This window comes from Telmatherina bonti (genome assembly GCF_933228915.1).
Source record: "Telmatherina bonti genome assembly, chromosome: 7".
Taxonomy (NCBI): domain Eukaryota; kingdom Metazoa; phylum Chordata; class Actinopteri; order Atheriniformes; family Telmatherinidae; genus Telmatherina; species Telmatherina bonti.
The window spans coordinates 39892689-39919218 of NC_136625.1; the positions used below are offsets into that span (position 1 = coordinate 39892689).

A 26530-nucleotide genomic window follows, 5' to 3' on the forward strand; every position below is an offset into this window, starting at 1 on the left:
GTTTAAAAAAACTGGAGATTTTATTTTTTCGGCCATATCGCCCAGCCCTGTTATTTTGTCCATCCATATATCCATCTATCTCTCCATCCATCTACCCATCCATCTCTCCATCCATCTACCCATCCATCCATCCATCCATCTATCCATCCTGGATAGATGTCCATCTATCCGTCCATCTATCTTTCCATCCATCTATCCATCTACCCATCCATCCATCTATCCATCTAATATCTACCTATCTATCGTCCATCTGTCCATCCATCTATTCATCCATCCACATAACATTCATCTGTCCATCTACCCCTCCATCTGTACATCTATCTTTCCATCCATCTGTCTATTTACCTATCTATATTTCCATCTATTCATCCATCCATTTATCTTTCCATCCATCTATCCATCCATCTATCTTTCTTTCCATTTATTCAGCCATTGATCTATCCATCCGTTCATCACTTCAGCTGATGTGTGAATCTGAGGAGCGAAAGAGGAGCAACAGGTGGACAGACACGTTTCATGTTGGTGTCTGAACTTCCCGGTGTCCAGCTGATCTGATTTTTTCATTGACATCTTATTCTGGTGTAGAGATCTGACGACGCAGACAGTGTGGACACATATAATGCAGCTTCACTCAATTCAGAATTTACAGTGCTGCAGCGTTTGGTCTGATGACACGTCACAGAGCTGTGGAGTCCAGACACAAGCATGTAACAACTCCAGACACATTTCACGCTTCTGTCGGTTCTTTTTCCACTACAGCCATGCTGCTGGTGCTGCGCGGAGCAGAAACTGCCCTGCGTTTCTAAATGGTTTTAGCCTCCGAAATAGGGAGGCGTATATATTTATATATAGCCTATACAAATAGCTATTTTTTTATTTTCTTTGTACTTTGTACTTTCTTTTGTACGTTATATCAGCTGATATGCTGACGGCTCAGCTGCCATGTGAAATCACTCCGATACCGCACATCTGGCGACACAAACGTTTCATAATGAATGTTTCATTCATCATGTTTCATTATAAACACGAGTTTTTTCAGTGCTTTCAGCTAAAACAAGCCAGACAGAGGCATGAGCTAAAACTTTGCACTGGAGAGGGGGGAATGGTTCCTCATGAAAGCGCTAAATGGTGCATTTACATGAGAAATGGGATTAGAGAGGGGGACTGCAGGCTGACGAAAATTCTGGTATCTCTGGGCCTTTTACGGTGTGTTCAGATGTTCTGAGTGTCAAAAACGCTCAAAACGCTGAACGCCCGATGCTGGTCACTAAACTGTCACTTCTGTGTCCAACGCCCGAAACACTCCCAACGTTTTTACCAATGTTTTTACAAAGTCTGCCGCTTGTCTGGAGCGAGCGGCAGACGTGGCGGAAAAGAGAGGAGGGAAAGGCGGAGCTTTCCTTCCGGTCAGTCTGAATGATGGCGGTGCATAGCGATGGCATGGTTTTATTTGATAAATAAAGCTAGAGGACGTTGTCATAGGGCAGTGATAGTCACTGTTAATGCAACAAGAGCCGCCCCCAAACAAAGCGTTGCTAGGCAACGTATCCTGCTACGTTGCCAAATCAGCAACATTCAGCTTTTTAGCAAGGGAAGGTTATCCTAAATATTGCATGGAGTAACGGCATCTCAGCCCCGTGTCTGGGTTCACCACAGAAATCCTCCAGGAGCGAGCTGATCGCTCTGATTGGTTGACGGCCCGCGTCAGGCGGGCAAAGTTCAGATTTTCTATCTCTGGCTTTTGACGCGCATTCCACGTCAAGCTTAAAAAAACTTCTTAAATTTTCGGCGCATCATACCGACGCTCAAGACACGACACGAGAAAGCTCGACGCCCCCTTGCCGCACCTCCACATAGACTTTACATGGAAACCTGCCGCTGTTGACGCTCAAAACGCATTTGGTCTGAACACACCGTTAGTGTTAAGCGGCGTATTTTAAGCTGTTTTAATGCAAGCGTGCCATTGGAGTGGCGAATTATGATCACTTTGGCTTGCCATACAAACATACACTTGAGAATGCGTGGGTGCCAAGCTATGTAAGCGGACGTGTTGCCAGCAGCAAGAATTTCTCAGTTTTTACAGTTCTTTGGAAAAATAACAGACCAACAGCCATGTAGCCAAAGAGGACCAATGTTATTTCTTTCTTCTTTTCAGACACACACACAATTTCCTGCTCACTTGTTAAACTTGGCTGCTCCGGATTGGACATTATCAATCAGGAGCAGGTCCTACACAACGCATTTCCAGGTGAAAATAAAGGTCTCTTAGCAACATGGTAGAGGACTGGACACACATGTCCAGGACTGTGGCACTGAAGGACCGGAGTTGCCGACTCCTGTGGTAGTGTGATAAATAATGTGTTATCATGGATTATGAATAATACCACATGTTGTGTCTGGACTGTAAACTTCCTGGATGAAAAAATGCCAGGGAAATGTCCACAGATCACCTGAACGGTCAGATATTATCACAGTTTCCATCAGAGTTACACACCGCTGTTCCTGTAAAACCAGTGATGATGGCAACAAGGGAAAACAGATACCTTGTGAAGTTTCAAGGGTTAAAAATGGAGGAAAATACTGATGAACTAACCGTTGTGTCTCAGAACTACAGCCATGTAGTCCTGGGTTCTGGAACTGACGTAGACCAGGATGCTGGGAGAACTGTAAGTGCTGAAGCTGAAGACCAGCTCCTCCTGAGTCAGGTTGGCTTCACCTGGAGCCCCAGCGTTTAAGGCGCCCCCCCCATCTTCCAGCAGTGATGGTCCCACATCAGACAGGAAGTCATAACGCACCAGGGTTCCTGTCTCAAAATAACCCCCCACATCTGACACACACACAGAAGAGTGGAGAATTAAAACCATCTAATGTAGCCTGATTTAAGTGAATAGCCTCCCCTGGTCTCCATACCGATGGTACAGAATGGTCCATCATACGCAGTGAGGGAGCAGTCACAGGAGTATCCATTGTACTGCTCCACACACTTCCCTCCATTCTTGCAGTGCATCCCAAAGCTGTCGCAGTGGCCCTGACAGCTTGGATTCACCCCCGCAGTCACTTTGGCCCTCCCCTCCAGGTCATAGACCACACCATTTATCTTTAGAGCCCGAATGCAGCCCAGGAAACCCCTCTGACCGCTCGAAGCTCCTGCAGTACAACACAAGATGAACATGACAGGTTATTAGTGCCACTGTGTGAGGAGATGAAGATGTGAGACGCTGGGAGACAAACATGACTTCAGCACGGTGTGATCACAGAACACAAACATCAACAAACTGGGGTTGCATGGTAAACCGCTACCAGTACTGTGTCCCACTACTAGAACTGTGGAACTAGCACTATACCAGCATTTAAAAACAAATGGTACTTTTTTCCTTCAAACACAGAAGAATTGGTAAATTGGAGCCTGTGTTTAAGCGTGGCAAGGCCAGCGAGCGCGACCTGGTCGCTGAGGCGGAACTGTAACATGAGGTGATTCCCACCGGAGTCATGCTCCACAGCCTGGCAGATGGAGATGGCGGCTACAGAGAAGCCTGCATGCTGACAAGATACGCGCCTGAAGTATGGTTTGGAAATAGTTTGGGTTCAGGACAAAGGATAAACACGCAGACTTGTACCTTGTCAGGATCAACATGTGATTACGTAGTTCACCTGTTCAGTGTTATGTGGAAGAACACAGAGAAACAAACCTACAGTAACCGGAATACACAGAGCTAAAACATGTCCATGGTTAATAAATGCATTTTAAAAAGATATATTACATTCTTAAGAGTAAGAATGAGGAAGAGGTTACACGAGGAAGGATGGCTGAACGACGAAAACTTGGCCTGACGGGGGAGGGGGTAAAGATGCACATATCCAGTTTATGTTTCTGTAAAGTTTACAAACACGAACCTGATAAAATAACGGCATTCAAATTAAAACCCGTGTTAAATAAAAAAACTGAACCTTCTAGACAGACAGGGGAAGATGTGGTCACGCTTGTTTTCTATGTGAGGAACCTGCAAAAGGAAAAACTGATGCTTGTCAGGATTCAGCGGAGAGCTGCAGCCCATCCCAGCCGGTGCACCCGGACCGATCGCCAGTCCATCGCATCGACGCGAAGAGACAAACTATTCACGCTCACATTTAGAAACAATTCAGTAACCTCACATGCATGGAGGGCGGGAGGAACCGCATACACGGGGAGAACATGCAAGCCTCCCCCAGCTGAGGATCCAACCAGCAACCTTCTTGCTGTGAGGCCACAGTGCTGACCACTATGCCACCGTGCAGCCCTATCTACCGAGTAAACACACTCTAATGTGTTGTACCGTTTTCGTATTGGAAAGCATTAAATACTATGGAAACCGTGGTACCGTGACAACACGTGTTGTTTGTTCTTCAGGGTTAGATGAAGAGCTTTATGGGACCACCCGGATCCTCCTGAACTGCCTTACAGGGTCTTTCTCTCAGACATGAAGCTGCCGTGGCTGCAGTGACATGTTTCTTACCGACATACAGGTCTCTGTAGAACTCTGTAGACCCAGCATGTGCCTGTGGCATGAGTCGGACCTCTCTGAAGTGACTATCCAGCTGCAGAACGGCCTCCTTGATGTTCCTCTCAGCCTCCACCCGGTGCCACCGGTTGTCGTTCAGTTGCTGGGGAGAGCGGACGCTAAGCTCTACATGCTCACTGCCCACATTGAAAGAGAATAGGACCACCGAGCCTCCTGTGGAACCAGAACCAGAACCACAACAAATGAACACTATGACACCATGAACCTGCCAGATGTCAAATGCTGAGAGGAAATCTCTCAAATGAAGAGACACACACGTCTTTTCTCTTTTTATTTATGGATAAGTACTGGACATGTGTGTGTGTAATCCTGCCTGATGTCCCCCGTCACACGGGGACACCTGTGTGCTCATACGAAAATGATCTTCTACTTATTCTGAAACTGTTATTGGCTCAGACACTTAGGATTGAGCCATCACACTGGCCATGTCAAACTAAAACTCATGATGATGTGGGACACCGTCACGGCGTGGACATAGGGTTGTCACGGTAACAGCTTCTGCCATGCCATTAATGGTCTCAGAGATGACTTGCTGATAAGACGATATTCGTGCGGTAAGCGATTATTGTTGTCATTTTGAGACCATTATCCACTAAAATAACAATAATGTTGTAATAATGCAGGCACACCATTCAGAGATCCACATAGTTTAGTTTCTATAGAACATTTAGCTGGATGTGCAGAAGAGACTCATCCGGTCCCCAGTCTGCTGAAACACATCAGGATTTCTCCTGGAACGTCTGGTCTCTAAACACCATGTAACACACTTACATGGTCACTGGTCGTTTTTCATGCCGTTGTAAAGTTGTGAAAAAGCCGTTTGAAACATAAATGTTCATCCCGGAAGTTCCTACTGGCTGCAAAATGTTTGCAACATTTTTCAAAATGTCGCCTTTTTAACGACATCAAAGGTCAGCGGGGCTTTACCAACCACGTTGTCTGGGTGCACGCCATGTTGTCCTGTCCTGGTTGTATTTATCTGTCGGTTTAACACCCCAGCGATGGTGGACTGTGGGGAAGATGGCGCTATCCTGGTTGTTTAGGTCTTTTTCTCCCAGCTGGGAAAACTGCATGTGCAGATGGAAGCTGATTGTATAACTTTGTTTAGTTAATACGGTCTTAAAACAAATGTGGCACTCAACAGACAAAAGAGAGACAATTGAAAGTTGCGTCTGGTGAACTTATTGTGCACTTTTTTTCTCATGGTGCGATTAAATGACTTCTGGCTGATTGCGACAGGCCCACCTGGACACTGCAACTAACGTGGACATTAACCAGAAGATAAAGATCTCCTGGATCGCCTGACACTGACCTCTGAGCTCGATGTGAAGGAAGCTTGTGGTCCCCAGACTCTCCAGGAAAACTCCATGAGTGGAAGAAGTCTTGAAGTAGAAGGAGACGTCCATGCTGGTTTCTTCTCTGATAGACTGGAAGTGGAGGAAGGAGGCGGGGCTGGAGAAGGAGGCGGAATTCCAGTACTCCCCTTCAGAAGACAGAGAGCATTCAAAGCATCATTTTCATCCTAATCTGCCCTGTCAACATGCCAATATGTTTACAAAGAGTCACGTAGACAGACTCACGGTCCCCCTGACACCTGAGCGGCCCCACGGTCAGTTTGGCCTCAGATCCGGCACGGTTCACATCACCAACCACAACCTGAGTGACGGGAAGGTGGTCCTTATAGACCAGCAGGCCAGAGTCCTCCTTCCTGTAAACATGTCAGAGAGGTAAACATGTCAGAGAGGTAAACATGTCAGAGGTAAACATGTCAGGGAGGTAAACATGTAAGAGAGGTAAACATGTCAGAGGTAAACATGTCAGGGAGGTAAACTTGTCAGAGAGGTAAACATGTCAGAGGTAAACATGTCAGGGAGGTAAACATGTCAGAGAGGTAAACATGTCAGAGAGGTAAACATGTCAGAGGTAAACATGTCAGAGAGGTAAACATGTCAGAGAGGTAAACATGTCAGAGGTAAACATGTCAGAGAGGTAAACATGTCAGAGAGGTAAACATGTCAGAGAGGTAAACATGTCAGAGAGGTAAACATGTCAGAGGTAAACATATCAGAGAGGTAAACATGTCAGAGGTAAACATATCAGAGAGGTAAACATGTCAGAGAGGTACACATGTCAGAGAGGTAAACATGTCAGAGAGGTAAACATGTCAGAGGTAAACATATCAGAGAGGTAAACATGTCAGAGAGGTAAACATGTCAGAGAGGTAAACATGTCAGATGTAAACATATCAGAGAGGTAAACATGTCAGAGAGGTAAACATGTCAGAGAGGTAAACATGTCAGAGGTAAACATATCAGAGAGGTAAACATGTCAGAGAGGTAAACATGTCAGAGAGGTAAACATGTCAGATGTAAACATGTCAGAGAGGTAAACATGTCAGAGGTAAACATATCAGAGAGGTAAACATGTCAGAGAGGTAAACATGTCAGAGAGGTAAACATGTCAGAGGTAAACATATCAGAGAGGTAAACATATCAGAGAGGTAAACATGTCAGAGAGGTAAACATGTCAGAAGTAAACATGTCAGAGAGGTAAACATGTCAGAGGTAAACATGTCAGAGAGGTAAACATGTCAGAGGTAAACATGTCAGAGAGGTAAACATGTCAGAGGTAAACATGTCAGAGAGGTAAACATGTCAGAGAGGTAAACATGTCAGGGAGGTAAACATGTCAGAGGTACACATGTCAGAGACGTAAACATGTCAGAGAGGTAAACATGTCAGAGAGGTAAACATGTCAGAGGTAAACATGTCAGGGAGGTAAACATGTCAGAGAGTTTAACATGTCAGAGAGGTAAACATGTCAGAGGTAAACATGTCAGAGAGGTAAACATGTAAGAGGTACACATGTCAGAGAGGTAAACATGTCAGATGTAAACATGTCAGGGAGGTAAACATGTAAGAGAGGTAAACATGTCAGAGAGGTAAACATGTCAGATGTAAACATGTCAGGGAGGTAAACATGTCAGGGAGGTAAACATGTAAGAGAGGTAAACATGTCAGAGGTAAACATGTCAGGGAGGTAAACATGTCAGAGAGGTAAACATGTCAGAGGTAAACATGTCAGGGAGGTAAACATGTCAGAGAGGTAAACATGGCAGAGAGGTAAACATGTCAGAGGTAAACATGTCAGAGAGGTAAACATGTCAGAGAGGTAAACATGTCAGAGGTAAACATGTCAGAGGTACACATGTCAGAGAGGTAAACATGTCAGAGAGGTAAACATGTCAGAGGTAAACATATCAGAGAGGTAAACATGTCAGAGAGGTAAACATGTCAGAGAGGTAAACATGTCAGATGTAAACATATCAGAGAGGTAAACATGTCAGAGAGGTAAACATGTCAGAGAGGTAAACATGTCAGAGGTAAACATATCAGAGAGGTAAACATGTCAGAGAGGTAAACATGTCAGAGAGGTAAACATGTCAGAGAGGTAAACATGTCAGAGGTAAACATATCAGAGAGGTAAACATATCAGAGAGGTAAACATGTCAGAGAGGTAAACATGTCAGAAGTAAACATGTCAGAGAGGTAAACATGTCAGAGGTAAACATGTCAGAGAGGTAAACATGTCAGAGGTAAACATGTCAGAGAGGTAAACATGTCAGAGGTAAACATGTCAGAGAGGTAAACATGTCAGAGAGGTAAACATGTCAGGGAGGTAAACATGTCAGAGGTACACATGTCAGAGACGTAAACATGTCAGAGAGGTAAACATGTCAGAGAGGTAAACATGTCAGAGGTAAACATGTCAGGGAGGTAAACATGTCAGAGAGTTTAACATGTCAGAGAGGTAAACATGTCAGGGAGGTAAACATGTCAGAGAGGTAAACATATAAGAGGTACACATGTCAGAGAGGTAAACATGTCAGAGAGGTAAACATGTCAGATGTAAACATGTCAGGGAGGTAAACATGTAAGAGAGGTAAACATGTCAGAGAGGTAAACATGTCAGATGTAAACATGTCAGGGAGGTAAACATGTAAGAGAGGTAAACATGTCAGAGGTAAACATGTCAGGGAGGTAAACATGTCAGAGAGTTTAACATGTCAGAGAGGTAAACATGTCAGAGGTAAACATGTCAGGGAGGTAAACATGTCAGAGAGGTAAACATGTCAGAGGTAAACATGTAAGAGAGGTAAACATGTCAGGGAGGTAAACATGTCAGAGAGGTAAACATGTCAGAGGTAAACATGTAAGAGAGGTAAACATGTCAGGGAGGTAAACATGTCAGAGAGGTAAACATGTCAGAGGTAAACATGTCAGAGAGGTAAACATGTCAGGGAGGTAAACATGTCAGGGAGGTAAACATGTCAGAGAAGTAAACATGTCAGGGAGGTAAACATGTCAGAGAGTTTAACATGTCAGAGAGGTAAACATGTCAGAGGTAAACATGTCAGGGAGGTAAACATGTCAGAGAGGTAAACATATCAGAGAGGTAAACATGTAAGAGGTACACATGTCAGGGAGGTGTCAGAGGTAAACATGTCAGGGAGGTAAACATGTAAGAGAGGTAAACATGTTAGAGATGTAAACATGTCAGAGAGGTAAACATGTCAGAGAGGTAAACATGTCAGGAAGGTAAACATGTTAGAGATGTAAACATGTCAGAGGTCAACATGTCAGGGAGGTAAACATGTCAGAGAGGTAAACATGTCAGAGGTAAACATGTCAGAGAGGTAAACATGTCAGAGAGGTAAAAATGTCAGAGGTAAAAATGTCAGAGAGGTAAACATGTCAGAGGTAAACATATCAGAGATGTAAACATGTCGGAGAGGTAAACATGTCAGAGAGGTAAACATGTCAGAGGTAAACATGTCAGGGAGGTAAACATGTCAGAGAGGTAAACATGTCAGAGGTAAACATGTCAGGGAGGTAAACATGTTAGAGATGTAAACATGTCAGAGGTAAACATGTCAGGGAGGTAAACATGTCAGAGAAGTAAACATGTCAGAGAGATAAACATGTCAGAGAGGTAAACATGTCAGAGGTAAAAATGTCAGAGCTAAACATGTCAGGGAGGTAAACATGTCACAGAGTTAACCATGTCAGAGGTAACCATGTCAGAGGTAAACATGTCAGGGAGGTAAACATGTCAGGGAGGTAAACATGTCGGAGAGGTAAACATGTCAGAGGTTAACATGTCAGAGAGGTAAACATGTAAGAGACGTAAACATGTCAGAGAGGTAAACATGTCAGGGAGGTAAACATGTCAAAGAGGTAAACATGTCAGAGATAAACATGTCAGAGAGGTAAACATGTCAGAGAGGTAAACATGTCAGAGGTAAACATGTCAGAGAGGTAAACATGTCAGAGGTAAACATGTCAGAGAGGTAAACATGTCAGAGATACACATGTCAGAGAGGTAAACATGTCAGAGAGGTAAACATGTCAGAGAGGTAAACATGTCAGATGTAAACATGCCAGGGAGGTAAACATGTAAGAGAGGTAAACATGTCAGAGGTAAACATGTCAGGGAGGTAAACATGTCAGAGAGTTTAACATGTCAGAGAGGTAAACATGTCAGAGGTAAACATGTCAGAGAGGTAAACATGTCAGAGGTACACATGTCAGAGAGGTAAACATGTCAGAGAGGTGAACATGTCAGAGAGGTAAACATGTCAGATGTAAACATGTCAGGGAGGTAAACATGTAAGAGAGGTAAACATGTCAGAGGTAAACATGTCAGGGAGGTAAACATGTCAGAGAGTTTAACATGTCAGAGAGGTAAACATGTCAGAGGTAAACATGTCAGGGAGGTAAACATGTCAGAGAGGTAAACATGTCAGAGGTAAACATGTCAGACAGGTAAACATGTCAGGGAGGTAAACAAGTCAGGGAGGTAAACATGTTAGAGATGTAAACATGTCAGAGAGGTAAACATGTCAGAGAGGTAAAAATGTCAGGGAGGTAAACCTGTCAGGGAGGTAAACATGTTAGAGATGTAAACATGTCAGAAAGGTAAACATGTCAGAGAGGTAAACATGTCAGGAAGGTAAACATGTTAGAGATGTAAACATGTCAGAGGTAAACATGTCAGGAAGGTAAACATGTCAGAGAGGTAAACATGTCAGAGAGGTAAACAAGTCAGAGAGGTAAACATGTCAGAGGTAAAAATGTCAGAGAGGTAAACATGTCAGAGGTAAACATATCAGAGATGTAAACATGTCAGAGAGGTAAACATGTCAGAGAGGTAAACATGTCAGGGAGGTAAACATGTCAGAGGTAAACATGTTAGAGATAAACATGTCAGGGAGGTAAACATGTCAGAGGTAAACATGTCAGAGGTAAACATGTCAGGGAGGTAAACATGTTAGAGATGTAAACATGTCAGAGGTAAACATGTCAGGGAGGTAAACATGTCAGAGAAGTAAACATGTCAGAGAGATAAACATGTCAGAGAGGTAAACATGTCAGAGGTAAAAATGTCAGAGGTAAACATGTCAGGGAGGTAAACATGTCAGGGAGGTAAACATGTCAGAGAGGTAAACATGTCAGAGGTAAACATGTCAGGGAGGTAAACATGTCATAGAAGTAAACATGTCAGAGAGATAAACATGTCAGAGAGGTAAACATGTCAGGGAGGTAAACATGACAGAGAGGTAAACATGTCAGAGGTAAACATGTAAGAGAGGTAAACATGTCAGAGAGGTAAACATGTCAGAGAGGTAAACATGTCAGAGGTAAACATGTCAGGGAGGTAAACATGTCAGAGAGGTAAACATGTAAGAGAGGTAAACATGTCAGAGAGGTAAACATGTCAGGGAGGTAAACATGTCAGAGAGGTAAACATGTCAGAGATAAACATGTCAGAGAGGTAAACATGTCAGAGAGGTAAACATGTCAGAGGTAAACATGTCAGAGAGGTAAACATGTCAGAGGTAAACATGTCAGGGAGGTAAACATGTCAGAGGTAAACATGTCAGAGAGGTAAACATGTCAGAGAGGTTAACATGTCAGAGGTAAACATGTCAGAGGTAAACATGTCATAGAGGTAAACATGTCAGGGAGGTAAACACGTCAGAGAGGTAAACATGTCAGAGAGGTAAACATGTCAGAGAGGTAAACATGTCAGAGGTAAAAATGTCAGAGAGGTAAACATGTCAGAGAGGTAAACATGTCAGAGGTAAACATGTCAGGGAGGTAAACATGTCAGAGAGGTAAACATGTCAGAGAGGTAAACAAGTCAGAGAGGTAAACATGTCAGAGGTAAAAATGTCAGAGAGGTAAACAAGTCAGAGAGGTAAAAATGTCAGAGAGGTAAACATGTCAGAGGTAAACATGTCAGGGAGGTAAACATGTCAGAGGTAAACATGTTAGAGATGTAAACATGTCAGAGAGGTAAACATGTCAGAGAGGTAAACATGTCAGGGAGGTAAACATGTTAGAGATGTAAACATGTCAGAGGTAAACATGTCAGGGAGGTAAACATGTCAGGGAGGTAAACATGTTAGAGATGTAAACATGTCAGAGGTAAACATGTCAGGGAGGTAAACATGTCAGAGAAGTAAACATGTCAGAGAGATAAACATGTCAGAGAGGTAAACATGCCAGAGGTAAAAATGTCAGGGAGGTAAACATGTCAGAGAGGTAAACATATCAGAGAGGTAAACATGTCAGAGGTAAACATGTCAGGGAGGTAAACATGTCAGAGGTAAACATGTCAGAGAGGTAAACATGTAAGAGAGGTAAACATGTCAGAGAGGTAAACATGTCAGGGAGGTAAACATGTCAGAGAGGTAAACATGTCAGAGATAAACATGTCAGAGAGGTAAACATGTCAGAGAGGTAAACATGTCAGAGGTAAACATGTCAGAGAGGTAAACATGTCAGAGGTAAACATGTCAGGGAGGTAAACATGTCAGAGGTAAACATGTCAGAGAGGTAAACATGTCAGAGAGGTAAACATGTCAGAGAGGTTAACATGTCAGAGGTAAACATGTCAGAGGTAAACATGTCATAGAGGTAAACATGTCAGGGAGGTAAACACGTCAGAGAGGTAAACATGTCAGAGAGGTAAACATGTCAGAGGTAAAAATGTCAGAGAGGTAAACATGTCAGAGGTAAACATGTCAGGGAGGTAAACATGTCAGAGAGGTAAACATGTCAGAGAGGTAAACAAGTCAGAGAGGTAAACATGTCAGAGGTAAAAATGTCAGAGAGGTAAACATGTCAGAGAGGTAAACAAGTCAGAGAGGTAAACATGTCAGAGGTAAAAATGTCAGAGAGGTAAACATGTCAGAGAGGTAAACATGTCAGAGAGGTAAAAATGTCAGAGAGGTAAACATGTCAGAGGTAAACATATCAGAGATGTAAACATGTCAGAGACGTAAACATGTCAGAGAGGTAAACATGTCAGAGGTAAACATGTCAGGGAGGTAAACATGTTAGAGATGTAAACATGTCAGAGAGGTAAACATGTCAGAGAGGTAAACATGTCAGAGGTAAACATGTCAGGGAGGTAAACATGTCAGAGAAGTAAACATGTCAGAGAGGTAAACATGTCAGAGGTAAACATGTCAGAGAGGTAAACATGTCAAAGGTAAACATGTCAGAGGTAAACATGTCAGAGGTAAACATGTCAGGGAGGTAAACATGTCAGGGAGGTAAACATGTCAGAGAGGTAAACATGTCAGAGGTAAACATGTCAGGGAGGTAAACATGACAGAGATGTAAACATGTCAGAGATGTAAACATATCAGAGAGGTAAACATGTCAGAGAGGTAAACATGTCAGAGATGTAAACATGTCAGAGGTAAACATGTCAGAGAGGTAAACATGTCAGAGATGTAAACATGTCAGAGATGTAAACATATCAGAGAGGTAAACATGTCAGAGAGGTAAACATGTCAGAGAGGTAAACATATCAGAGAGGTAAACATGTCAGAGGTAAACATGTCAGAGAGGTAAACATGTCAGAGATGTAAACATGTCAGAGATGTAAACATGTCAGAGAGGTAAACATGTCAGAGATGTAAACATATCAGAGATGTAAACATGTCAGAGATGTAAACATATCAGAGAGGTAAACATGTCAGAGAGGTAAACATATCAGAGAGGTAAACATGTTAGAGATGTAAACATGTCAGAGGTAAACATGTCAGGGAGGTAAACATGTCAGAGAGGTAAACATGTCAGGGAGGTAAACATGTCAGAGAGGTAAACATGTCAGAGGTAAACATGTCAGAGACGTAAACATGTCAGAGATGTAAACATGTCAGAGACGTAAACATGTCAGAGACGTAAACATGTCAGAGATGTAAACATGTCAGAGATGTAAACATGTCAGGGAGGTAAACATGTCAGAGAGGTAAACATGTCAGAGGTAAACATGTCAGGGAGGTAAACATGTCAGAGGTAAACATGTCAGAGGTAAACATGTCAGGAAGGTAAACATGTCAGAGGTAAACATGTCAGGGAGGTAAACATGTCAGAGAGGTAAACATGTCAGAGAGGTAAACATGTCAGAGGTAAACATGTTAGAGATGTAAACATGTCAGAGAGGTAAACATGTCAGGAAGGTAAACATGTCAGAGATGTGAACATGTCAGAGAGGTAAACATATCAGAGAGGTAAACATGTCAGTAAACATGTTAGAGATGTAAACATGTCAGAGAGGTAAACATGTCAGGAAGGTAAACATGTCAGAGATGTGAACATGTCAGAGAGGTAAACATATCAGAGAGGTAAACATGTCAGAGAGGTAAACATGTCAGGGAGGTAAACATGTTAGAGATGTAAACATGTCAGAGAGGTAAACATGTCAGGAAGGTAAACATGTCAGAGATGTGAACATGTCAGAGAGGTAAACATGTCAGAGAGGTAAACATATCAGAGAGGTAAACATGTCAGAGATGTAAACATGTCAGAGGTAAACATGTCAGGGAGGTAAACATGTCAGAGAGGTAAACATGTCAGAGAGGTAAACATGTCAGAGATGTAAACATGTCAGAGATGTAAACATGTCAGGGAGGTAAACATGTCAGGGAGGTAAACATGTCAGAGATGTAAACATGTCAGAGATGTAAACATGTCAGAGGTAAACATGTCAGAGAGGTCAACATGTCAGAGATGTAAACATGTCAGAGGTAAACATGTCAGAGAGGTAAACATGTCAGAGATGTAAACATGTCAGAGATGTAAACATGTCAGAGAGGTAAACATGTCAGAGATGTAAACATGTCAGAGAGGTAAACATGTCAGAGATGTAAACATGTCAGAGGTAAACATGTCAGAGAGGTAAACATGTCAGAGATGTAAACATGTCAGAGGTAAACATGTCAGAGAGGTAAACATGTCAGAGAGGTAAACATGTCAGAGGTAAACATGTCAGAGAGGTAAACATGTCAGAGATGTAAACATATCAGAGATGTAAACATGTCAGAGAGGTAAACATGTCAGAGATGTAAACATGTCAGAGATGTAAACATATCAGAGAGGTAAACATGTCAGAGAGGTAAACATGTCAGAGAGGTAAACATGTCAGAGATGTAAACATGTCAGAGATGTAAACATATCAGAGAGGTAAACATGTCAGAGAGGTAAACATGTCAGAGAGGTAAACATGTCAGAGATGTAAACATATCAGAGAGGTAAACATGTCAGAGAGGTAAACATGTCAGAGAGGTAAACATGTCAGAGATGTAAACATATCAGAGAGGTAAACATGTCAGAGAGGTAAACATGTCAGAGAGGTAAACATGTCAGAGATGTAAACATGTCAGAGATGTAAACATATCAGAGAGGTAAACATGTCAGAGAGGTAAACATGTCAGAGAGGTAAACATGTCAGAGATGTAAACATGTCAGAGATGTAAACATATCAGAGAGGTAAACATGTCAGAGATGTAAACATGTCAGAGATGTAAACATGTCAGAGGTAAACATGTCAGAGAGGTAAACATGTCAGAGATGTAAACATGTCAGAGGTAAACATGTCAGAGAGGTAAACATGTCAGAGATGTAAACATGTCAGAGATGTAAACATGTCAGAGAGGTAAACATGTCAGAGATGTAAACATGTCAGAGAGGTAAACATGTCAGAGATGTAAACATGTCAGAGGTAAACATGTCAGAGAGGTAAACATGTCAGAGATGTAAACATGTCAGAGATGTAAACATGTCAGAGGTAAACATGTCAGGGAGGTAAACATGTCAGAGAGGTAAACATGTGAGAGGGAAACATGTCAGAGGTAAACATGTCAGAGATGTAAACATGTCAGAGGTAAACATGTCAGGGAGGTAAACATGTCAGAGAGGTAAACATATCAGAGATGTAAACATGTCAGAGGTAAACATGTCAGAGAGGTAAACATGTCAGAGGTAAACATGTCAGAGAGGTGAACATGTCAGAGAGGTAAACATGTCAGAGAGGTAAACATGTCAGAGAGGTAAACATGTCAGAGGTAAACATGTCAGAGAGGTAAACATGTCAGAGATGTAAACATATCAGAGATGTAAACATGTCAGAGAGGTAAACATGTCAGAGATGTAAACATGTCAGAGATGTAAACATATCAGAGAGGTAAACATGTCAGAGAGGTAAACATGTCAGAGAGGTAAACATGTCAGAGATGTAAACATGTCAGAGATGTAAACATATCAGAGAGGTAAACATGTCAGAGAGGTAAACATGTCAGAGAGGTAAACATGTCAGAGAGGTAAACATGTCAGAGATGTAAACATGTCAGAGAGGTAAACATGTCAGAGAGGTAAACATGTCAGAGATGTAAACATATCAGAGAGGTAAACATGTCAGAGAGGTAAACATGTCAGAGAGGTAAACATGTCAGAGATGTAAACATGTCAGAGATGTAAACATATCAGAGAGGTAAACATGTCAGAGAGGTAAACATGTCAGAGAGGTAAACATGTCAGAGATGTAAACATATCAGAGAGGTAAACATGTCAGAGAGGTAAACATGTCAGAGAGGTAAACATGTCAGAGATGTAAACATATCAGAGAGGTAAACATGTCAGAGAGGTAAACATGTCAGAGAGGTAAACATGTCAGAGATGTAAACATGCGTTCAGGAGATGACGGAAACCTCACCAGCTTCTCAGGTCAGCATCACAGTTGCAGAAACGTTTGGGATCCGTGCAGTTACCGTCGATTCCACAAGCACACTTCAAAATTCCAGGGCCGGATCCGCCCCAGTAAGAGTGCCTCTCATTGGCTCTTCCTACCCACCAGGCAAAAGGAACTCCCTCTGTGGGCAGAAAAGCCGTTTATTCCGTCAGATTCACTGTTCAAGTTGCTGCTGATGTGATTCCTAACAAGCCGCTGCAGCACTGGCACACAGCTACCAAAATGATGATGATGAAGAAGAAGAATGCTCCACCTGGACTGTTCAGCAAGCGGGACATGCGGCAGGCGTAGGCGACATACTGTTCACACTTTTCTGCTCTGTTAGTGATGGACAGCACCTGCAGCACAGGTGTTCATGTTCATTAGACCAACAGATACACTGGCTTTATTTCTGCTTTATTGAATCATTATTCTTCCCATTGTTTCCCCTCAGATCAGACCCAGCAGACTCCATCACATATTTGTTTTCTATGTCTTCATCTATGTCGACTGGGTTTCTGCTCACATTCATCCTGACACAAAACACGGGGAAAAAGAAGAACGTGCTACAGGTGAGGTCACCTGCTCATCTGTGATGTTATAGGCAATCTGCAGCGCTGCTTTTCCATCCTGGTCTGCAGCAGAGACCGACGTCTGAGGAGACAAGTTGTTCCTCAGCGTGGTCCACACCAGCTCCTCTGAAAGAAAAACAGCTTCAGTCACATCTGGAGGTTAACAACAGGATCAACATCCTGCCAACAACAACACAACTTCCAGATTGCTTGAGAGACAAACTGGGCACACTCTGTGCACCAGTTCAAATGTGGAGGCAGAACTTAGTTCCCAGTCAGGATCCCTCCAGAGTCCTTCAATCTGCCTCACCTGTCATGTCACAGCTGACCCTGAAGGGAGCCATGGACCCGCTACCATCTGGGTCGATCCAGTAGCTCCCTGAACTTTTCCCAGCATGTTTGTACTCTTCACAGGACTGCTGATACAGAGCTGCAAGGAACACACAACACACACCTCAGCAAAAACACACGTTCCCAGTACAGGCGGTTCTCCACTTCCGTTGTTTCCCCTTTACTACGCTCAGTAAATACTGTATATGTATGTAAAACGTAGAGCCTGCACCACCCTTAACGAATACCCTGCACTTGCTTCCCCTCCAGAAGTTCCTTCATCTGCCCGGATTCCACGGCCGGGAATTGTTCTGGAAATAATGGTGGGAAAATGCTGGGAATAAAGTTGGGAATAATGTTGGGAGTAACGCTGGGAATAATATTGGGAAAACGGTTGGGAACAAGGCTGGGAAACATGTTGGGAATAATGCTGAGAATTATGTTGGGAATAATTAGGGGAATGATTCTGGGATGATCTGAAGAATGATGTAGGGAAAGTATGTGTAGGTTCTGCCAGATTGAATCTTCCTTATGTCTCCAGAACCTCTGGAGAAATAACGAGTGGCCGACCTCCACATGTTTGATAAATACCATCCATCCATCTTCTGCCGCTTATCCGGGGTCGGGTCGCGGGGGCAGCAGCCTAAGCAGGGAAGCCCAGACTTCCCTCTCCCCAGCCACATTTGCCAACTCTGCGGGGGGATCCCGAGGCGTTCCCAGGCCAGCCCAGAGATATAATCCCTCCAGCGTATCCTGGGTCTTCCCCGGGGTCTCCTCCCAGAGGGACGTGCCTGGAACACCTCACCAGGGAGGTCCAGGAGGCATCCTGACCAGATGCCCGAGCCACCTCAACTGGTTCCTCTCGATGCGGAGGAGCAGCGGCTCTACTCTGATCTCCTCCCGGATGACCGAGCTCCTCACCCTATCTCTAAGGGAGAGCCCGGCCACCCTGCGGAGGAAACCCATTTCAGCCGCCTGTATACCAGATCTCCTTCTTTTGGTCACGACCCACAGCTCATGACCATAGGTGAGGGTAGGAACATAGATCGACTGGTAAATCGAGAGCTTCACCTTCTGGCTCAGCTCCTTCTTCACACGACAGACCGGCGCAGAGTCCGCATTACTGCAGACGCCGCACCGATCCGTCTGTCCATCTCACGCTCCATCCTTCCCTCACTCGTGAACAAGACCCCGAGATATTTAAACTCTTCCACTTGAGGCAGGACCTGACTCCCGACCCGGAGAGGGCAATCCACCCTATTCCGGCTGTTTGATAAATACAGACTTTTTAAATACATTTTAAATGTCATTTGTACGTCTTTTTAACATGGGAGTCTATGGGGATTTGCTCTGTTCTGCAGCCCCTAGTGGATGAAGGAGGAACTGCAGTTTTATGCACTTCCACATTGACTTCACTTTTAACTCCCGGAGGCTCCGCCCATCTTTCATATACGGTCTATGATGAAGATCAGTATGCATCACAGAGAGCTGCCACAGCACCGCTTGCAGACAGGAGGAATCTGCTGGTTTGTTGCAACAAACTACCAGACAAGCCTCGATCTGGAATCACAAGGTTTCCGTTACACAGCTGGAAAAACTTTCTGCCTCCCATGTAAAGTCACCAGTTCACTGTGATTAAACAGGTTTTACAAAGCTGCTGGAGTTTAGGGTATTTCCTGTTAATGTTTGATAAACGAGGGTACTGATACGGCCGCGGTAGGTTTCAGGCTGCTGCTGACCCAATGAGGTGTGTACAGTCTTACATGTATGGCAGGTAGCTCCAGTGTAGCCGGTTCCACTACAGTTGCAGCTGAAAGTATCCCAGGTCTGGGAACACTGCCCGCCATGTTCACAGTGGTTAGGAACACACCTGTCAGATGAAACAGCAGTTTTATTTACTGAGGCGCTGCAGAGGCAACTGCTCTGTTTCATTTCTTGCCAGGCTTGTATTTTCTTTGCTTTAGCGTTGTGTACCTGTCTATAATTGCACACATGTCCAAGCTGACGTTTTCAAAGGTTCCAATGAGACCCTGCTCCACAACCTGGAGGTCCACCAGGTGATCGTCAATGTTGATCATCTGCATACAGCCTTGGAAGGAGCGCTGCAGGGATCGACTGGAAGTATGCAGGAAATAACCTGAGGACACACAGAGGACATCAAGCATCCCTCCAAGCACAGAGTAAAGCAAACTCTTCAGAACTCAGCAGTTTGTTTTGGGACCTTGACCAAAGGAAGTACTGAAAACATTTAGAGCCCACCAAAACTGTGTTAATTAAAAGTCTGAACAACCTCCAAAGTGGTATGTTCCCCCCGTCTGGATCTGGATGGGAATGGCTGTCCTGACTGTGGATGCTTCATCTCCGTCCACAGTCAACATTGCATGGTTTTCAAGAGCATTTAAATGGACACTATGCCACTGGCCATCATTCAGGCCTGAACCTGCAAGGAAATAAAGAAGTTCACCTGCTGAAACCTGAGCGCACCTGCAACCCTAAGCACAGGCACACCGACAAGCTGCCTGCTGCAGGTGGATTTCCATGATAGAACTCACTCACAAATATTTGGGAAGTCACCAGAATCATTCTAGAAACCAAAAAGAGTTGAGCTCACCTGATGAGATTTCAATTCGCATGTTCTTCTTCTGTGTCACATTCATGTAAACAGTGACCTTGCCCTCCACTAGTCCCAGCTCCACCCAACCATCAACCAGCCTCGTAAACATCAGCAACCCGTTGGGGTTCCACGTCCTGAAAGACAGACTCACTGACAGAGTGTCGCTATCGCTCTGACCTGGTAGCCGCAGGAAGGATGTGGAATTAAAGAAGACAGGGAAGGAGTTGGACTCGGCACAGGAGAACGTCAGGTTACGCTACAGCAGAAGAAAGACAAAGATGGAGGAGTTATAGCCACATGTAACAAAATATAATGTGGACAGCTGCTCAGTCACTTCTCATTTAATAAATGGTGAAAAAAAAGCCTTGCGTGTGGCTAGAACAGCTTATTATTCATCATTGATAGAGGAGAAGAAGAACAACCCCAGGTTTCTCTTCAGCACTGGAACCAGACTGATAAGAGCCATAGTGCCGTTGAGCCATCTATTCCTTTCAACCTCAGCTGTGACGACTTTATGAGTTTCTTTGGAAACAAAATAGTTTCTATCAGGAAGGAAACCAGTAATAACCTGAACACTACTAATGTTATTTCATCTGCAGCAGCCTTAGAGACGTCTTTAGAAGCTGATTGTCATTTGGACCGTTTCTTGCCTGTACAGCTCTCCGAGTTAACCAACATAATAGCTTCATCTAAACCTTCAGCCTGTGTTTTAGACCCCATCCCAACCAGATTATTCAAATAAATAAGTTTCTGAATCAATACGTCTGGACTGGACCTGATCAATACATCTCTATTAACAGGACATGGACCTCAGCTGTAATCAAAGATCTACTTCAAAACCAACTCTGGATCCAGGAGTTTTAGCTCATCATAGACCCATATCTAATCTCCCCTTCTGGTCTAAAATTCTGGAGAAAACAGTTTCAAGCCAACGATGTTCAGTCCGGGTCCAGATCGCGGTCCGGGTCCAGATCGCGGTCCGGGTCCAGATCCCAGTCCGGGTCCAGATCCCAGTCCGGGTCCAGATCCCAGTCTGGGTTCAGACCCCAGTCTGGGTCCAGATCCCAGTCTGACTCCCTCTCTACCTTTAAGATCCAGCTGAAGACCTTCCTCTGTGATACATCTTCCAGTTACAGTCACTAGTCACTAGTCTCTCTCTCTCTCTCTCTCTCTCTCTCTCTCTCTCTCTCTCTCTCTCTCTCTCTCTATATATATATATATATATATATATATATATATATATATATATATATATATATATATATACATACATATATATACACCTATATATGTGTGTGATTTAATGATAAATTATCTAAACAAAAAAGGTTAGTTGGGACAACAGAGTATGTATCAGCCTTACAGGTATTGTTTTTCTTCACAGCAAACTGAAGAGATGAAGGAACATGACAGTTACCATCTATTTTCCTTCACAAACACAAATCAGGCCAGAGGATGTCAGCAGGTCGACTTAAAAAACCGAAGAGAAACATGCTGCGTCTTACAAAGCTGGTCGTGTCCACCTTCTTCCTGCGCACCAGGCTGGTGATGTTGTCCCCGTTGTAGGTGATTCCCTCCATGCAGCCCACAAAGTTCTCTTTGCCTCCCGAGCTCTGCTTTGCAGACACCGGAAGTCCTCCAAAACTGACCTGAGGACACACCAACACACCAGATCTTTACACAAAGCAGTAATGTGAGTTTGGTGGAGATGAATACCACAAACTCAGACCAAGAACTACATTTTACAGCTCTTTCGGCATGTCCCTGGACCTCCATAAAATATAAATAATAAAGTTTTATCATCTAAAACTAAATAAAATTCAGTTCAGCTCTTGGTCTTTGTAGACTACATGGAATAGACTGAGGAAAGGAACCCCTAAAGACCCTGTTACTGAGAAAAACCTTGTGAAGTGGTGTTACAGCTACTGCTGTGGCTAACATCTGGAATGCCCCACCAGCTGAACTGGTTTCAAGAATAGTATACCTAGGCCGAGATGATGACCCGCAGACTGTACCTCAAAGTCCAAATCCAGGTGGTCAAACTCTCCGTTGGTCCGGAACTGTTGAGTGTGGTGGTCCAGGCTGAAGTTGACATTCCTGCGGTAGCGTTCGATGACGACCGAATGCCAGTGGTCATCGTCCAGTAAACTCCCACTGGTCACAGCCGTGTGACCCTTGATAGAGCCGTACTGACTGCTGCCTGGAGAAGAGCAGCACAGCAGGGAGGAAGTGGTCATTCGTGACAGGAAATCCATCATATCTGCTGGTTCTGAGGAAGGTGGTGATGGACAACTACCTAGGTTGATGCTGAGCTGCAGTCTGGCCCTGCGAAGCTCCAGGGAGATGTAGTCTCCCTGTTGTCCCTCTCCATGGAGCAGGACACCGTCTCGGGTCATGGTCCGAAACCTCAGAGAGATGACATCCTTCACAATCTTTACCTTCTTGCTCCTAAAGCGGTATGAGATGATGCCCTGGCCATCAAAGCTGATCACATCCGCCCCTGGATGACGGGAAAATGAAAGAACAAGGAAAGGATTAGGAGCCAGCATATGCTGGACCAGTTTCAGAGACACAGCTTGAGGCTAGTCCCAGAGCAAGCTACTTGTTCTAGCTGACCCAACTCCCAGTCACCTGCAGAGACTTTATTAAATCCCAGTTTGATCTCATGCTGTATGAAACTAAACCAGCTACAAAAGGGATTATTTGAGTTAATCAAAGACAAAACTGATTGTTCACGTAAGCCTTCTTAGAAGGTTTAACATTGTTTAGACATGCTGGGAAGTCTGGTCTGGATGAAGACCACAGACTGTATATAACAGTTGGGTGGAGCTTCCGTGACATCACCCGTAGGTTTCTGGATGAGCTGAATTGAAGCTCGGTGGGCGGTTCCTACCATCACCATCTTGGCAGCGTCATGCGCGTCGTCTCACTAGGAAAATACAAATATGGGCAAAGAGGTGGAGCTGAGAGGGGGACTGTGAGCGTCATGGTGGATGATTAACATCGAGCGAACTCCGAGCTTTCTGTAGCTAAGAGCTAACCGAGCTAACCCGTAAACATGTTTATTCCTGCGGTAAACATATTTATTTCTGCTGTAAACATGTTTATTCCTGCTGTAAACATGTTTATTTCTGCTGTAAACTTGTTTATTCCTGCTGTAAACATGTTTATTCCTGCTGTAAACATGTTTATTCCAGCTGTAAACATGTAAACAAATACATTTTAAATGTCATTTGTACGTCTTTTTAACATGGGAGTCTATGGGGATTTGCTCTGTTCTGCAGCCCCTAGTGGATGAAGGAGGAACTGCAGTTTTATGCACTTCCACATTGACAACTCCCGGAGGCTCCGCCCATCTTTCATATACGGTCTATGATGAAGATCAGTATGCATCACAGAGAGCTGCCACAGCACCGCTTGCAGACAGGAGGAATCTGCTGGTTTGTTGCAACAAACTACCAGACAAGCCTCGATCTGGAATCACAAGGTTTCCGTTACACAGCTGGAAAAACTTTCTGCCTCCCATGTAAAGTCACCAGTTCACTGTGATTAAACAGGTTTTACAAAGCTGCTGGGTTACCGTTCCCTGCCGGACCAGATCCCTGCCAGACCCGATCCCTGCCAGACCCGACCCCAGCCGGATCCCTGCCAGACCACTGCCAGACCAGATCCCTGCCAGACCTGATCCCTGCTGGACCCGATGCCTGCCGGACCCCATACCTGCCAGACCCGATCCCTGCCCAATCCCTGCTAGACCCGAGCCCTGCCTGACCCAATCCCTGCCGGACCCCATACCTGCCAGACCCGATCCCTGCCCAATCCCTGCTAGACCCGAGCCCTGCCTGACCCAATCCCTGCCGGACCCCATACCTGCCAGACCCGATCCCTGCCCAATCCCTGCTAGACCCGAGCCCTGCCTGACCCAATCCCTGCCGGACCCCATACCTGCCAGACCCGATCCCTGCCCAATCCCTGCTAGACCCGAGCCCTGCCTGACCCAATCCCTGCCGGACCCCATACCTGCCAGAGCCGATCCCTGCCAGACTCGACCCCTGCCAGACCTGATCCCTGCCAGACCCGACCCCAGCCGGATCCCTGCCAGACCACTGCCAGACCAGATCCCTGCTGGACCCGATCCCTGCCAAACCCGATCCCTACCAGACCTGATCACTGCCAGACCCGATCGCTACCGGACCAGATCCCTACCAGACCTGATCCCTGCCGGACCCGATCCCTTGCCAGACCAGATACCTGCCAGACCCGATCCCTGCCAGACCCGATCCCTGCCAGACCCGATCCCTGCCAGACCAGATCCCTACCAGACCAGATCCCTGCCAGACCCGATCCCTGCATGACCAGATCCCTGCCAGACCTGACCCCTGCTAGACCCCGATCCCTACCGGACCCGATCCCCGCCAGACCTGATCCCTGCCAAATGACCGTCAACAGACTGAGGTTGTCTTTGGATCTGAGAACCTCAGGAAGACTGGTAATATCTTGTCTTCCAGTACTGCAGTGAGAAGCCTTAGGCTTATTTTGGACCAGGATCTGTCTTTTGACTTACATATAAAACAGGTTTGTAGGACCATAGAGACAAGTCATGTGCTTCACATCCTGCTCTGGGGGTGACCCGTCATCTCTTAGAACATGAAGTCCAGTTAACAGACTCAACCATTAAAAACCGGGTCAGAAACCCAGCGATGATCAACTTCCAGCATCATGAAAGATATTCTGCTTGCCACCGTCTTCACAGTCACATCCTGGTTATCCAAATCAGTCATATCTGCTCTGTCCCGACACAATTCTGACCTCAGCCCAGCATCATCAGACAGAACCAGCATAAACATAAACAGACTGCAGGTTCATCGTTTACCAATAATCACAGATTAAAGCTGGGGTAGGTAATGTTGGGGAGCTAACAGGACCCTGTCTTGGTTCCTCCCCTTGTCTTGGCCCCTCCCTCTCCATTGGTCCCGCCCCCTGACTTGGCCCCTCCCCCTCTGGTTCTGCTCCTTGCGTGATCCGAGGCTTTTTTATTCGCAGCTTTTTCCACCAACGATTTTCTCTTTCTCGGCTGTTTAGCAGGAGGAGGCAAATAAACCGAGCCGGGTCGGGAAATCCTTCCTGCATTTTCTCAGCCATGTTTGTCTTCCGAGTTTCTTCTTCACTACTTTGTATTTTCATTCTAACACGCTGTTTATATGCAGGGTGTGGCTATCAGGTATGTGCTGCTGGAGGGGGAGGAGGGGAAGCTACGAAATATAAGAAATGAACAACTCCATTTGGGTCGGAACGTTTGGATTGGTCAGAGTTTTTACAGATTTACAGTAAACTGAGGCATCTAACTATATTTCTTATTGTTCATGTTCTATTGTTCATTACAGAGTGTATAGACTACTATCAGGACGAGGAACCCCTTCACCCAGAGGAACATGTCTCTTAGCTACATTACCTACTAGAGCTTAAATCATTTACTGCAGGACTACAAGCTCTGAAGCCAGAGCAGTCTCAGGTTCAATCCTGCCCCTCCCCCAAAAGATTCAAAAGAACCAGTATGTGTACTACCATCCAGCAGAAGGAGCAGAAACTGAAAGCTTAGGTGGACGAAGTGCAAACCAGACCAAAGTCTCTGACGGGCCACCTCACAGCCGGATTTATACTCACAATATGAGCAGCCGTAGACCTCCAGCCGGACCCCGATGCGTCCCTCTTTGTTCCAGTCCAGAGGGATGAAACGGATGTAGCGGGCCAGGATGGGGTGTTGGAGATCCTGACGAACCACATCCTCACTGTCCCCATTCCCCTCAAAGGTCTGAAAGAAGAGGAGCTCAAAGTCCACAAAACCTTTACACTTCTTCAGCCACAAAGTCCAGAAATGATGAAGACATGAATGAACGGAGCACTTGAATTAATGAATGATTGAATCATCATTCATTAATTATTAGCCAACTAAAGCGTCCCTAAACCCTAAACCCTAAACCATCCAGACCAGAATCCATTTGGACCATCCAGTATGTCAAAGCATTCGTCAATGATTAAAATCGGTTCAAATGAGTCTTTGTGTAGGTTTGAGTTACTGAAAACATTGCAGTTATGTTCTGTAGGTCTGGGTCACGAGTGAGGGAAGGATGGAGCGTGAGATCGACAGACGGATCAGTGCGGCGTCTGCAGTAATGCGGACTCTGCGCCGGTCTGTCGTGGTGAAGAAGGAGCTGAGCCAGAAGGCGAAGCTCTCCATTTACCAGTCGATCTACGTTCCTACCCTCACCTATGGTCATGAGCTGTGGGTCGTGACCGAAAGAACGAGATTTCGTATACAGGCGGCTGAAATGAGTTTCCTCCGTAGGGCTGTTTTCAACTTAAACCTTGCA

The 26530-nt window shown here is 44.8% G+C and overlaps 1 protein-coding gene across 1 annotated transcript in view; it reads right to left on the bottom strand.

Moving 5' to 3' along the window:
* Positions 1-26530, bottom strand: part of cntnap2b (contactin associated protein 2b) — a gene marked incomplete at both ends in the record, with an annotated part of 54847 nt that overhangs the window by 19410 nt on the left and 8907 nt on the right. Inside the window, 17 exons of the mRNA XM_079243924.1 lie at positions 2594-2827; positions 2911-3147; positions 4494-4712; positions 5872-6042; positions 6140-6267; positions 16629-16785; positions 16918-17002; positions 17226-17341; positions 17526-17645; positions 19309-19415; positions 19520-19682; positions 19836-19985; positions 20157-20415; positions 21665-21808; positions 22175-22359; positions 22456-22659; positions 25824-25971. Of these exons, the coding sequence (XP_079100050.1) occupies positions 2594-2827; positions 2911-3147; positions 4494-4712; positions 5872-6042; positions 6140-6267; positions 16629-16785; positions 16918-17002; positions 17226-17341; positions 17526-17645; positions 19309-19415; positions 19520-19682; positions 19836-19985; positions 20157-20415; positions 21665-21808; positions 22175-22359; positions 22456-22659; positions 25824-25971 (2827 nt within the window). The remainder of the gene's footprint in view (positions 1-2593; positions 2828-2910; positions 3148-4493; positions 4713-5871; positions 6043-6139; positions 6268-16628; positions 16786-16917; positions 17003-17225; positions 17342-17525; positions 17646-19308; positions 19416-19519; positions 19683-19835; positions 19986-20156; positions 20416-21664; positions 21809-22174; positions 22360-22455; positions 22660-25823; positions 25972-26530) is intronic.